The 13,860-nt window shown below is 55.2% G+C and overlaps 1 protein-coding gene and 2 long non-coding RNA genes across 3 annotated transcripts; 2 read left to right on the top strand and 1 right to left on the bottom strand.

Annotated features, from left to right (window-relative positions):
• Positions 1 to 696: 696 nt before the first annotated feature.
• LOC146435842 (uncharacterized) lies at positions 697 to 6,741 on the bottom strand. Its single transcript, XR_014852400.1, has 3 exons — positions 6,098 to 6,741; positions 2,678 to 2,769; positions 697 to 949 (listed from the first exon to the last, which is right to left on the bottom strand). It is a non-coding gene; the product is annotated as an uncharacterized LOC146435842 (long non-coding RNA).
• Positions 6,711 to 7,597, top strand: LOC146435841 (uncharacterized). The gene is made up of 3 exons (XR_014852399.1): positions 6,711 to 6,798; positions 7,021 to 7,125; positions 7,333 to 7,597. It is a non-coding gene; the product is annotated as an uncharacterized LOC146435841 (long non-coding RNA).
• Positions 7,598 to 9,991: 2,394 nt separating this feature from the next.
• SIX1 (SIX homeobox 1) lies at positions 9,992 to 13,260 on the top strand. The gene is made up of 2 exons (XM_085061110.1): positions 9,992 to 10,946; positions 11,929 to 13,260. The coding sequence occupies exons 1-2, from the start codon at positions 10,387 to 10,389 to the stop codon at positions 12,215 to 12,217; spliced, it is 849 nt and encodes a 282-aa protein (XP_084917236.1). The 5' UTR covers positions 9,992 to 10,386; the 3' UTR covers positions 12,218 to 13,260.
• The last annotated feature ends 600 nt before the right edge of the window (positions 13,261 to 13,860 follow it).

The raw sequence follows: 13,860 nt of genomic DNA, 5'->3' as shown, positions 1-13,860 counted from the left end.
GCCAGCATGTCAGGTTACAGATGTGGGACAAAGTTTTGCTGTGGGGAACAAAGACCTCTTGGAAGGATAAGGTGGATAAGCAAGAGAAATCACCTCTGAAAACTCATGAAGGCTAAAATCCTAGTTCAGCCTTTGCAGCCTGGCTCATCCCAGCTTTTGGCTTCAGAAATTCAGGGTTCAGTTTTTCTGCTACCAAGTCTGGTGCTGATCTCTGGAGCTTGCTGCAGCATCTCCTGCTTCCACCCAGCACTCGCCAGGATGCCAAGGGAATACTGGCATTGCCTGGTGTAGTTGTGCTCTGGGGGCAGTGATAGAAGAATTGCTAAGCAGTTTCCTCCACATCAGCCCTGCAAAACCCTTTTCCACCTACATGGAATGTAAGTTTTCTGTCACTCTCCTTTATCTCCAATGCTGAGTTGCACAGGACCCCATTTTTAGGGAAGCCTCCGTGTGTCACAGTGATAAAACTTGCTTTCAAATGGATTTTGATAGAAGTCTTCATAATTAATATTGGCTGCTGCGTAAAGGATCACAAGTCCTGGCCCTTGGTGTCTCCCTGTCTTCCAGGCACAAACACACAAAAGCTGCCAACACACTCCTCAAAGCTGTATCCTGCAGCTCAGTGGTCCCACTGAGGTCTGCATGCTTGGGAAGAAATTATAAATATAGGGGTGCCAGCAGCAGCCGTGACCACGTTGTCTTGAAAGCAGAGGAGTTCTTTGGAAAGTGATTGTGCACAAAAATAATCGTAAAAACCCCCAAATTTTTCATGCCTTCCTCATGCTCAGCCTAACAACTTCTCCAAGCACCCATCTATTACAACTGATAACAAAGATAAGTTTCTATTACCACAGCCTTACCTCAAGAGGTGCAACCCCACGTGTGTTCACAGCTGTGCTTTGGGCGTCTGTGAAATTGCTGGAAATCTCCCAGAACTGAAGGAACTTCACTTGAACATGAGAAAAAAAGGGAATGTGATAAAAACACAGTCAGTAGATTAGGCACTATGATCTGATCCACTCGGGGCACAAAGGACATTAAATGAAACTGAAACCCAAATGTGATGAAGCCAAGAGAGAGCAAACCCGGGTGTAATTAACCTACAAGATTTACAGACACAAAGTATCACAGAGGCCAAAATCTTGTCCCTGAAAGTGTGGAAATATATACATTTATATACACACACGTGAGCATATATAAATATGTGTATCACTGCTCTCTCAGGGCTGAAAAGGACTTGACAACACCATTCAGTTTCTCCCCAGCTCCAAGACAAGATCAAATAGACGTCGGTATTTTCTGACAGATGTTTGTCTAGACCTGCTTTTAAACAGAGAATCTCCCACCTCCCCAGGCAATTTATTCCAGCACTTCCTTTTCTTCTCCAGCTTCATACACACACACACAGGTATCTTCATCTCAGAAGGTGAATGACTTGCACATCAAAAGGCTTTGTGAAGTCATTTCTTATGACAAGACCTCTCTTGTGAATGACGTATGAGCCCAAAAAGATCCCATCGTGACCTGGGGTGACAGGCTGGGCTTGGGGGACCAGCAGATGGGGCAAGGGGGGCAAATGGGAAAGGAGGGGGAAATTCAGTCTTTTCCTCATTAACCTGTCAGATGTGTCTGCTGATAAGGGAGACCAACTTTGTACACTCCATTTTGAGACTCAAAAAAAGTTAAGTTCTTCTCTTTCTTTATAAAATAAATACACTTTTGGCTTCTTCAGCAGCCACCTCAGAAGAGATGCTGTTCTGTCAAACTTCAGGAAGGCAAAGGAGAGGATGAGGAATGAGGCTGTGCAGCTGGAATATGTAAATGGCAGGAGGGAGAGTAGCACTTTTCCAGCCACGCTGGGTATCTATTACCTCCACTTTTGGACTGACAATGCACCAAATGTTTCATTGCCTGAGGCCTCACAAAGCTGACCAGCTTTTATAGCTGAAAGCACTAATGTAGAAAGGCAATTGGGAATTAATTATTTAATGTGGTTCTCATTGGTAGAAAGCTTCCACCCCTCCTGCATCTCAGCTACCATTATACATATGTTGCTTTCCTTCAGACTACAGTGATTAGACAGCAGAGGAAAATGATGGCTAAGTCCTGTTCCCACTTGTGACAAACTCCATTTAAATCAGCAGATTTGCATTCAATAACCAAGGACACAGTTTAGCCCCATGCTAGAAAAACACAATTTATGACAAAAAACATAAACAAATTGCAGCATCTCCATTTCTGAAAATAAGCCTTCTCATACCTCTGCTCCCAAACTCCCTTTCTGACAGGCAGCAGAAAAATATTCCTCCTTAAAAATTAAAATCTACGCTATTAGCCCTATTTGGAGGAAATCAGACTGAGCTCCCTTTAATTTGGCTGTTGGGATGCCTTGCTGGAGCAGACAGAAAGGTGTATCCCGAATCCACACCGCCTGTTGGTTCAGCTCCAGCTTCTCCCGGATTCTCGAGATAAGCATCTATTTCATTTAGAGCCTTTTTAGTCATGACCTGTGAAGAAGCAAATGTCCTTTTGAAGATCTCCCTGCAACAGCTGCATGCCAGAGACTCCCGGCCAAGTTACTTGAAGAGCTGAAGGATCAGGCCCCAAATATTAAAAAAAAAATAATAAAGAGCAAAACAGGATTCTACAGCAGGGCTGAGAAGGAGCATGAACTTACCTGTCAGTCGTGATACGTGGGAAACTTGTAACTTCTTCCCTGCAGTCAGCACCTCTGGAATCATCCTGGATGAAGCTCCAACAGGATCCTACCTAAATTCAACATAGCGAATTATATCAGGAATTAATTTGTTGCAATGTGTCATATTTTTCCAAACGAAATATATTTGGGTTGCTTTGCTTTTTTTTTTTTTTTTTTTGGTTTTTTTTTTTTGGCTCTTCAGATGAAAGAAATACGGCTGTACAGATGTGCTTTTCTAAGATCCAGTGGCATGAAACCTGAAATGCCCCAGCAAGATTCAGGAGCGAGTTTTAATCACCATGGAAGCACGACACTTTTGAAGGTCTATGAAATTATACACCCAGGGCTGAGGAGGGTAAACTTATCCGTCTGGGCAGATCTGCTGATAAACACAGACAACTCATTTTCTCCTGGAAAGCTGCATTATATGTTGTTCGAAAAAAATAATCAGTTGTTAGAGACAGGTTTATGCTGGAAAGAGAAAGGAGAAAAAAGTAGCACGGGGAGACACTTTCCGTAAGGGAAAAGGAAAGGCGCTGTGAAAGCATCCCCTGCAAATTCGGGAGGTGGAAGAGAAGACGGGCTGAGCATCTCTCCGGGCCAGACAGAGCAAGGCTGGCGACGACAGAGGCATATGGAGACCCACCCAGGGCGCAGACAGAGCGGAGGACCCCCAGACCTCGGCTTACGCAAGGCGACCTTTCCCCTCTCTAAAATTTCAAAGCTGGCGTTGCCGGCGCTGAACAGACTGTGTGCCATATGTAACATGACCTCGGCTCGGCTCTGCCAAGCCACTGATGGCATCACTAATGAGAGGTGAAAGGTCCCCTCCTTGCAGCCAGCTCGGAAAGCCACCGGGACGGCTGGGATGTCCCCCAACACTGAACCCCACTGCCCCACAACCCCATATTCCCACATCTTGGCACCCACTGATGGCCACAGGGACACACACCCATCCAAAAGGGTGATGGTGCCTCTTCCCTTGGCCCAGCCGAAACTGGCACAGTCTCCCAGCAATGGAAATATTTGTTCAGCACCCGAATGCAAAGCACGTAGGCAAACAGCGCCTGGGATGTAAATCCTGTCCCCACTCCAGCCGCCACCCTCCCAGCCCCCGGGGAGCACCTTGCTCTGAGCGTGGATCCTGGCTGGGCATCGGCTGGGTGGGAAGATGGACTTGGGCTTTGGGATGGCACAGCCGGAGGAGAACCCCCGAAGTGCCTGCCTTGACCCAGGGAAGACTCCAAATATAATTTATATTTTCTTCCAAGCATTTGGATGAAAATCGTTACGATGAGGCATTGCACAAAAAAGAAAAAAAATCAACCATCACCTTCACTGCCTTCCCCCCCCCCTTTTTTTTTTTTAAATAAGGGATTTGGGGCTTGGTTTTTTGGTTTTGGTTTTTGGTTTTTTTGCAGTTTTCCCGGTGTCCAGCGCCCCCCTGTCCCAGCCATCACCTAAGGCAGGGACAGATGTGACCCGCCCGCACGGCACTCCTGAATTCCCTGCCGCAGACACACGTGGGGACAGTCCATGTGTGCGGGTGGCTGTCACAGGTGTGGGTGCCGGGTGGGCACGAGGGTGGCTGCGTGCACCCAGGGCTGCGGGAGCATTCACACGGCTCGGTGTGAGCACACACGGGGTCTGCCCACGGCTGAGTGGGTCTGTGCCCACGGGAGTGATGTCAGGGGTGTCTGTGCCACACGGGGAGCTGCACGGGGTGTGCATTCGGGGGCTGGAGTGTCGCACACACGGGTGGGTTTTGGGGTGTGGGCTCACGGAGGGCACAAGTGGGCGGGCTGTGCAGGTCGGTGGGCAGCGCTCAGGCGGCTGCGAGGTGACACACGGGTGGCTGTCACAGCGCGGGCACAGCCTGGTGCAGGGGGGGCTGCGGTGCCCCCCACCCCAAATTCAGCCGTGCCACCCGCGGGGATCGGCCGGGCTGCAGCCGCCGCCCCGAGCGCACGGCGCGGAAAAGGCGCCCGTGGTTTGTTTCGGTTCCGCGGGTGACTCACTCCTGGCAGATGTGGCACCGCCGAGGTGCAGCGAGGATCCACCCACGCACTCAGCACGAATACCCCACCCGCGACCGTGCTGCTGCCTCCCCACGCAGGGCCAGACCTCGCGGGGAAGGCGCTGGATTTACCCCTCGCTGCTCTCCTGCCGGGGATTCATTTTTACATTCCATCCGGCGCTGAGAAATTCAATTATTCGTTTCACAAACTTATTCCGCCCCTCGCCCCCGGTACATCCTCATCTCACTGGGGCTCAGACGAAGTTCCCCACGCGTGTTGTGCTGCGCTGTGCATATCCCTCTGCCGGCCGAGGAGTGGCTGCAGAGGGGCAGCTGGGGCGTGTTTTTCTCCCACGGAGGAGCTGCATCTCGAGGGAACATGCTGAGAGTTGCGGGGAAGCAGCTCTCGAACGCGCGGCAGATCCGCGCCTGGTTTGGCCGCAGCCTAATTCCTGCTGCAGCATCTTATTTAAAAAACGTTTTAAAATTTTTAAAGCTGCAGAAGCTGCAGTTAACATTGTCTCGTGTTACGGCAAAAGCCATCAAGCCGAGAAACGGGAGGAAAACAACGTCGCGAAAACGCGAATCGCCGCGCTACTACCGCGCTGCCACTGCGCGCCCGCGGAGGGATGCCATCACCTCTTCTCCCCTCGGCGTGGGCATCCCACCCTCCGTGGGGGGCTGCAGACCCGCCCGGCATCACTGAGGGGCTTTGGGGAGGTGTGAGCAGCCGGGGATGGAGGGGTGGGGGTCTCCCCTTTGCGCGGGGGGGACTGCAGCTAGTGGGGGGAGCTGCGCACCCGCGGTACCCGAGCGCCGTGTCACGGATACGAACGCGCGGGGGACACACAGCCCGGCCAGTGCCGGCTGGAAGGCGAGCCGGCAGGCTTCCGTGCAGAAAAGGAGTTAAACCCCGCCGTTGTCCTTTGATTTAGGAAATGGCTCATCCAATTCAGTTCCAGATTATTCAGGGGCAGGCTGCCTCGCTCGCTCCCTCTCTCCCCACACCAGCCGAAACATCTTGAAGTAATCAGCAGCTGAGAACGGAGACGTCCCCCTGGCATCTCAGGTTAAAGAAGGAGGTCCAGGAAAATGTGGTAGAGCCATTACAAGAAACCTGAGATGCATTCATCAGAGACTCCAATTGCCATCGCATTAGGATTGATTAGAGACCAGCAGTACCGTAATGACCCGGAAAGCGGGGCATACGGGGATTATTAATATCAGACTTCTCAAAGAAAAAAAAAAAAAAGAAAAGAAAAAAAAGGGGAAAAAAAGAGAGAGAGGGAAGGAAAAAACGGAGGAAAGGAGGGAAGAAGCAGGAGGGAAAATTTAAAAAACAAAAAACGTATCGCGGGGCTGCTGCTGGGATGCAGACTTACCTGAGAGCGCAGGCACCGGCGAGCCGCATGGACGAGAATTTATCTAACTTCTGGGGGGGGGGAAAAAAAGCAAACAAACATGGAAAAAAATCACCTCTGGACCCCCTGAAACCGCTCACTCCCTTGCACGGCTCGCACAGAAATTCCCAGAGCTGCGGCCCCGGGGCCGGGCGGGCTGCTGTTCGGGGGTCCCAGCCGGGGGCTCCCCCATCCGGGCTAAAGGAACGGCAGTCCCCAGGCTGGCGACAGCGAGGACAAGTTAAAGAGCCACCAAAGAGGAGCAAGGAGACCTCGGTGGCTCCTCTCCTTCTCAGTTCCCTGCGCCAAAACAAATCAGCCCCTCCTGGTCTCGGTTTAAATGTAGCTCACTGGATAATTAACTCCATCTTTCCAGCCCTGCTTTAACTGTTTATTTAGTGTCACCCCGTATTACCATCACTAGCACTTTCCTCTGAACAGGAGGAGCTGGAGGGTTTCACCTCCCAAAAGGAAATTCTTCGTAGCTTAAAAGAATCAGCATCCAGGAGGTACATTAGCGAAGAGGAAAGGGGGGGGGGGACGGGAGGGATCTGGGGGTTCCGTGGCAAAAGCCGGAGGAAATAAGGGTGGAGGCGGGGGGACAGGGACAGCAAGACGTATCGGCCCTCGGAGAGAGAAAAAATCAACGCGTGATCACCTCTAATCCTTTGAAAAATGTCCCGGTAAGTGCGCGAAGAAAGAGCCCTTTGTGCCCTGGGGATCGGCCACATCGGGAAGGCCTTATCCTCATCCTTCTCCTGCCCCACCATCCCGGCCCGGCCCTCCTCCGGCAGCCCCGGCCCGGCCTGACCCCGCTGGGTGCGGGGGACCCCCTGGCCGGGCACCCCCGGGGGCCGGGAGGGGACAGTGCCCCCGCCCCGCGGACAGCCGCTTTGTTTTTACAGGTGTCGGGAGGGCAATTTACTAACAAGTAATTAAAGGTCGCACCGGTTTGCAGGCGAGCCGGGCCAGAGGCTCCTGCGAGAGAGGAGCGGTGCATCTGGAGAGGGGTTTGTTCTTCCTCATTAAAAAATAGAATAATAAAGGATGGGGGCGAGAGAGGGGGGGGGAAGAAAATACAAATCCTTTATTGTTGGGGAATAAGCCGGGAAGCTGGCTGTCTCCCTGCGCCTCGCATTCGGCAGGGAAGGCGGCGCGGATCCGGTATCACGTTGCAGATCCTCACTCGAGATAACGAAATGCGATCTATTTTTCAGAACAGCAAGTGGATGGGAAAGGAGCCTCTACAACACAAACCTCATTGACTTAATGGGTCGGTTTTGGATTTCGCCTTCGAAAGGTTCGGCGAACGGCAGCGTTGTGTTTCTGCCCCGCCGGCTGCCAGCTTCCAGCCCCGGTTCTCATCCCGACTAGAAGCGGCTACCAAAAAACCGCTGCTGGTTTTATTTTGTTGTGCTATTTGTTTCCTCCAGACCCTCACATTTAAAGAAAAAAAATTAAATTTTACTTTTGCTTGGGAAAGAGCTTTATTTCTAAGCTCAGGAGAAGATGGGGAATGTATTTGGGTTAATTTTTTCCTGCTTTGTTTTGATTTTCTGGCGAAATCGAGGAAAAACCCGCGGCGTGTTGCATGGGCTCCATCTTCATCCCCGCCCTGCGTTGTACAAACACATCGAATAAACAAGAGCACAAATGAATTTCCCGCACCAACAGAGCCGATGGGTGCCCGGGCACGGGGGGCGAGGAGCGGAAGCCCCCTCGTTCTGCCGCCGCCTCTCCGCGGGCGCGGAGGGTCCAGGCCCCGGCGGCGGGGGGCAGCCCCGGGGAGCTCCGGCCGGGTTGGGAGCAGGGGGATGCTGCCGGGGTGATGCTGCCGGGCTGCTCCTGCTCCGCCGGCAAAGGAAGCACCGAGAGGGGCCGGCGGCTGCTTCTCGCCGTTGTGTTGTTCGGCAGCTTTTTGCTTATTTGCATCCGCCTTGCTTATATCTGTAATTTTTTGAGAGGCTCGAAACTCTCTTTTTTGTTGTTGTGATTTTTTTTTTTCAAGGGCTAAATGGGATGGGGTGTTCTGCAAATACGTTTGCCTATTTCCGTGGTTTAAAATGAAAGGTTCCCAGGTTTTAGGAAAACCAATCCCGAAACCTTAACGAACACTGATGCTCAGCGGTCCTTGCCTGCAGTAACTCCCAGGTAGACCCCGGCGGGTCTGTCCCCTCCTTATGTGAATTCTGATGAAGAATGAAGTCCCGCTCAGGAATCGCGAGGAAGCCTCGGCTCAGCCCTCGCCCGTGTCTGTCAGCTCTTCCTCCGGCCGCATCGGGATAATTTGCTTATTCCCAGCAAGAGCGGTGTTTGTTTTGGTCGGCCTTTTACAGGAGGGAAAAAAGAAAAAAAAAAAAAAAGGAAAAAGAAAAAGAGGATTAAAAAAAGGAGAAATGTGAGGGCAAAAGAAGCCCGCTCTCGCTACAATGCCCAGGGGCTTCTCCAGTCCCGCGTTGCGTTTCTCTCCTCCTCAACCAGAAGTTACAAACCCTCAGGTCCGTCCTCTTCCCGAGCTGAGCCCCTCATTAGGAACAAGAAAATAAAATTAAAAATGAATAACAATAGAAATGAGGGATGGGGGAACCCACCCCCAGGCTGGGCAGGGCGCTGCTCCTCCAGGACGCGGCCGCGGGCGAGCCCATGCCTTATAATTCTGCGCACTTGCTCCAGACTTTAGGGTATTAGTTGATTTTAGAGCCGGGTTTAAGGCTTCGTTCCGGTCCCCACACAGCTGCCTTGTCAATAAGGATCTGTTCCAAGTAGACATTCCTTCTGGGAGGACATTGCAGCTCTTTAAGACTTCATCTGCAACATCATAAGTACTAAAATAAAATGGCAAGGGAAAATTACCAGACACATGGTCATGGGATATGGAAGCGCCCTGACTCCAGCGGACATAGTACAGTCGCTGTACAGACTGGGTGGCAGGGGCTTAATTTAAACAGCCCCGAGACGCGAAGTACGTGGGAAAAACAGTCCGGAATTAGGAAAATATCGGCCTTTCCCACGTCGTGGAGCGGGCAGGGGCTGCGGGCAGCAGCTCCGAGCCCTGCGGCTCCTCGGCCGGCAGCGAGCTCCGCTGCACTTGGAGCAGCAAACTCAAATAAATCCGACTTGGTAGGTCAAATAAATCCGACCGTCTTAGTGAGGACAAACAGGTTTTAAAGAGCCCCGCGATGGCTCTTAGCACCCGCGGAACGCACTCATTCCTGAATCCAAAGCGTTCTGGAGTGTGCTTAAAATACGGGCTTCGACTTATCTAATCAAAGATAAATAGGGCCATAAAGACACCCCCTGCCCCCCGCGCCCTGCCCTTATCTCAGCGCATTGTCCTCACCTCCCTGCTGACAATAGATTATCTTTGCTTAGGGAGCCTAATTGTTTTCTAATTTTTTAAATAATTGCTTTTGAGCGGGGCTGTGCAAATGAGGATTAGGCTAATTAAAGCGCCGCCGGTGGGTGCAGCGCTGCTGCCCGAGGTCTGCACGGGGCTGTCCCGACCCGCCGCCCCCCCAGCGGGGAACGGGGCAGAGCGAGGGGCAGGAAGGGGCGCACGGGCCCCGCGCCTTGTTCAGCTCTTCCCTAAATCATTATTTATTCATCCCCAGCTCGAAGGTAATTAAATACGGGCCGCCTTGGCAGGGGACGGTGAGCGGGCGGGGGGCAGGAGTTTTGGGGCGGAAAAAAGATGGAAGGAAGAAAGAAAGACAAGAGCCCCGCCGGCAGCGGCTTCCCCGGAGATGCGCCCGGGGGCGCGGGCGGCGGAGCTCCCCCCCAGCCGCCGGGGCCGCACCCGCGCAGAGGCGGCGGCGGGACGCGCAGCCGCGGCCGGGGCCGTGTCCGGGGCCGTGTCCCCGCCGCCAGGCCCCGCCCGCCCGTGCCGAGGCTCTGCCCGCCGGGCCGGGCTGGGCTGGGCTGGGCTGTCCGGGCTGGGCCGGGCCGGGCCGGGGGTGCCCAATCAGCGCGGCGCGGGGGCTCGGGCGCTTTAAGCGCGGCGGCGGCGGAGAGGGGACAAAGTCCCCCCGGCGCCGCGACGAGCATCCCCGCTCGCCCGACACGCCGCCCCCGGCTGCCGCAGCGCCTCCCCGCTCTGGGGCCGGCAGCGGGACCGGCACCGGGATCAGCAGCGGGCCCGGGCCCGGCGGGCGCCTACCCCGCGCCCCTCCGCCGCCGCGCTCCCGCGGGGTGCCCGTCGCCTCCTCCTCCTCCTCGTCGTCCTCCTCCTCCTCCTTCTCCTCGTCCTCCTGCGGCCGCCGCCGCGCTCGGCCATGTCGATGCTGCCGTCGTTTGGCTTCACGCAGGAGCAGGTCGCCTGCGTCTGCGAGGTGCTGCAGCAAGGGGGGAACCTGGAGAGGCTGGGCCGCTTCCTCTGGTCGCTGCCGGCCTGCGACCACCTGCACAAGAACGAGAGCGTCCTCAAGGCCAAGGCGGTGGTGGCCTTCCACCGCGGCAACTTCCGCGAGCTCTACAAGATCCTGGAGAGCCACCAGTTCTCCCCCCACAACCACCCCAAGCTGCAGCAGCTCTGGCTGAAGGCGCACTACGTGGAAGCCGAGAAGCTGCGGGGCAGACCCTTGGGCGCCGTCGGCAAATACCGCGTCCGCCGAAAATTCCCTTTGCCCCGCACCATCTGGGACGGCGAGGAAACCAGTTACTGCTTCAAGGAGAAATCCCGGGGCGTGCTGCGGGAATGGTACGCCCACAACCCCTACCCGTCCCCCCGGGAGAAGCGGGAGTTGGCGGAAGCCACCGGTCTCACCACCACCCAGGTCAGCAACTGGTTCAAGAACAGGAGGCAACGGGACCGAGCGGCGGAGGCGAAGGAAAGGTAGGTGCCACCCCCCCATCCCCTCCGTCCCCCGCTTTTCTCCCTGCTCCACCGTGCCGGGGGCGGCTGGGAACCCCGGGAGCTGCTCCGGGAGCGCGGCGCGTACCAGGAGCCGGATGGGATACGAGAGAGACGAAAACACACCGTTCCCTCCAAATCCTATTTTTTTCCCCCCGCCATAAACCGCGTTGTGTTTTCTCCTTCCGTGGAAACCCAAATGGGTTTTCCACCCGAGATCCACTCGACCTCACCTGCCCTGGGGGAAAAACGAGCCCCTCACCGTCCTCTTCCAGGCCGCTCCGCCGCCTTTGTTTGCTGCCTGCCTTCCCGAGTAAACCGGGAGCGATGCGGACCCGGAGCCTCCGGGGAAGCGGCCGGGATGCCGGGCCGTGTGTTGCCGGGGATCGGGCGGCTCTGAAGCCCGGAGGAGAGAGATGCAGCTCCGGGATGGAGAGGTGGGGGGAACCAGAGGGAGACCGAGATGAGGACTCGCTGGCCGGGCCGCGCCGCCGCCCCGTACCGAGGCCACCCCGGCAAGCGACAGGGTGGCCTCGGTGCGAGACAGCCGCTCGGCCCGGCGAGGCAGAGAGCCACGGAGGGCATCTCCTTCAGCAACCTCCTCACCGAGCTTCCTAGAGAAAATCCCGCACCCTGCTCGTCGCCGGGCCGCACTTTCATTTTTAACTAAAAAGAAAGAAACATCGCCCCTCAAAAAATCTCTCCCTCCAATTTTTTCTCCTCACCTAAATTACGGGGCTTTGCAGTGTAATTTTTATAGGAGGGGTAAAAGAAATAGGGACGATCCGTTATGAAATTATTAAGGTTATTTTCCCCCTTTGAGAAGCATCTTCCCCACTCTGGAACTAAACGGGAAGGATTTACGGTGGGCATTAGCACAATGCCCATCCCCGCCGCCTCATGCCCGCCCTAACATCCCCGTTGTGGGATTTATTTTTTTTCTCTTTTTTTTGCCTTTCCGCAGAGAGAACACAGAAAACAACAACGCGGCCACCAACAAACCGAACCAACTCTCGCCTCTGGATGGGAGCAAACCCCTCATGTCCAGCTCCGAGGAAGAGTTTTCTCCTCCCCAAAGCCCGGATCAGAACTCGGTCCTGCTCTTGCAGGGGAACCTCAGCCACGCCAGGAGCTCCGGCTATTCGCTGAGCGGCTTAGCCGCATCCCAGACCCCTCACAGCCTGCAAGGCCACCAGCTCCAGGACTCGCTGCTGGGACCCCTCACGTCCAGCCTGGTGGATCTGGGATCCTAAAGGCCCTCGGCGGGCGGCCGGAGGATCGGGAGAGGAGGTTCTGCTCGGGGACAGAAGCTCTGGGTTGTACATAGAGGACAGCACCAGGTTTTACAGCTCACCCTCTGATTCTTAACGGGACTCTCGGCTCTTTTCACACAACCCCACATCGGCTCTTGCTCCAGTTCCCCCCTCAGCGTCTCCCACTATCACTACGATTTTTTTTAATTATTTTTTTTCCACGTAGCCAAACGCAGAGAGCGGCAGTAACCCGCATCAGCCCTTCGAGTTCAAGCGAGTTGGTCCCAACGGGAATTACAAAAAAAAAAAAAAAAAAAAAGAAAAAAAAAAGGGGGGGTGGAAAGGGGAAAAAAAAAAAGAAAATGAAACCCCAACCCCAGCTGGATCCGATTCCACCCAAACAAATCCCAGCGCCGCGGGCGCGGTGGGGCAGGGTCGGTCGGCGCATCCCTGCTGCTGCCTGGCCGGGTCCCCGAGGAGCTGGGACGGGGAGAGAGGGAGAGAACCGCTGTACCGAGCCCTGGGTCGGAGTGGGAGGAGGGAGGGGAAGTTACGTTTACATTTTTCATATTTAGCCTTACCAAAAAGATTTCGATGTAGTTTAAATTTTACAAAAAGAAAAAAAAAAAGGGAAAAAAAAGGAAAAAAGAGTGAAAAAAAAAATATCCAAAGCTGCAGTATTAGAGTTTTACCAAGTGCCTGTGTCTGACCGCGGCCGTGCGAGGTAGATACTGAGTGGGCTCCCGTGGACCCGCGTCCCCCAGCTTTCTCCTCTTCGGTGGTGAAACGCATCAATGTGGCTAAAAATTAGGATAATAGTAGTAATAATAAAAGTCGACGGCCATTTCCTCCTCAACTTCCCCGCCAGTTCCCCGTTGCCTTCTCCCGTCTGTGCCCGCTCGCCGCCTCCCTCCTCCGCCTTGCAGAGAGCCCGCGGACGACGCTGCCTCTCTCGAGCATTTGTTACCAAAAATCGCATGTGCTTTCGGGTTTATTTTCTATTGTACCTAAACAGTCTAAATTAAACAACGCTGATGGCAGAACACCCAGGCTGCGCTTTTCTTTGCAGGGGCGAGCCCATGCCCCTCTGCCTGCCCTCACCCCCTCCCCACGGGCTCCAGCGGAGGTTCGGGGCTCCGGTGACTTCGTAACCGAGCAAGGACGGGGCGAGGGGACCCACCTTGGCCGGGGTGGCCCCGAGGGAGCCGGGCAGAGGGAGCGCCTGCCCCCGCCGCCCGCCCCGTCGGGGCCTCGCTGGGGCCGGTCCTCGCCGTTAGCGTTTTGCATCATTAAGTGCGTGTTTATTTAAGTCGCTGCCGTGTTTGTGCTCGGGGTCTTGGGCCATGGAGAAATGTCACCCTCTGCAGGAGGGTCTTGCCCGGCCGGAGCGCTGCGCGTCCCTCCCACTCGATCCCCAGCGGGCTCGCTGGCCCTGCCCCGCTCCAGAACCCTCGCGGAACTCCCACCCGAGGCCGGATGGGGCAGCGGATCCGTTCCCACCCCTCGCCCCCCTCGGCTGCCACTGCAGGGATGCTGGGCCCGGGAAACTGGGACGCTTTCCCTCCTCCCTCCGGACGGGTCCCGGCTGCCCCCTCGGGGGACCCTGCCCAGATTCCGCCGGGCTTCCTGAGCCCACGACACTG

Source organism: Lichenostomus cassidix, chromosome 5 (genome assembly GCF_008360975.1).
Source record: "Lichenostomus cassidix isolate B80296 chromosome 5, HeHo_3.0, whole genome shotgun sequence".
Lineage (NCBI taxonomy): Eukaryota > Metazoa > Chordata > Aves > Passeriformes > Meliphagidae > Lichenostomus > Lichenostomus cassidix.
Note: the sequence above shows the minus strand (reverse complement) of the source record. Positions and strands in the feature narration are given on the sequence as shown.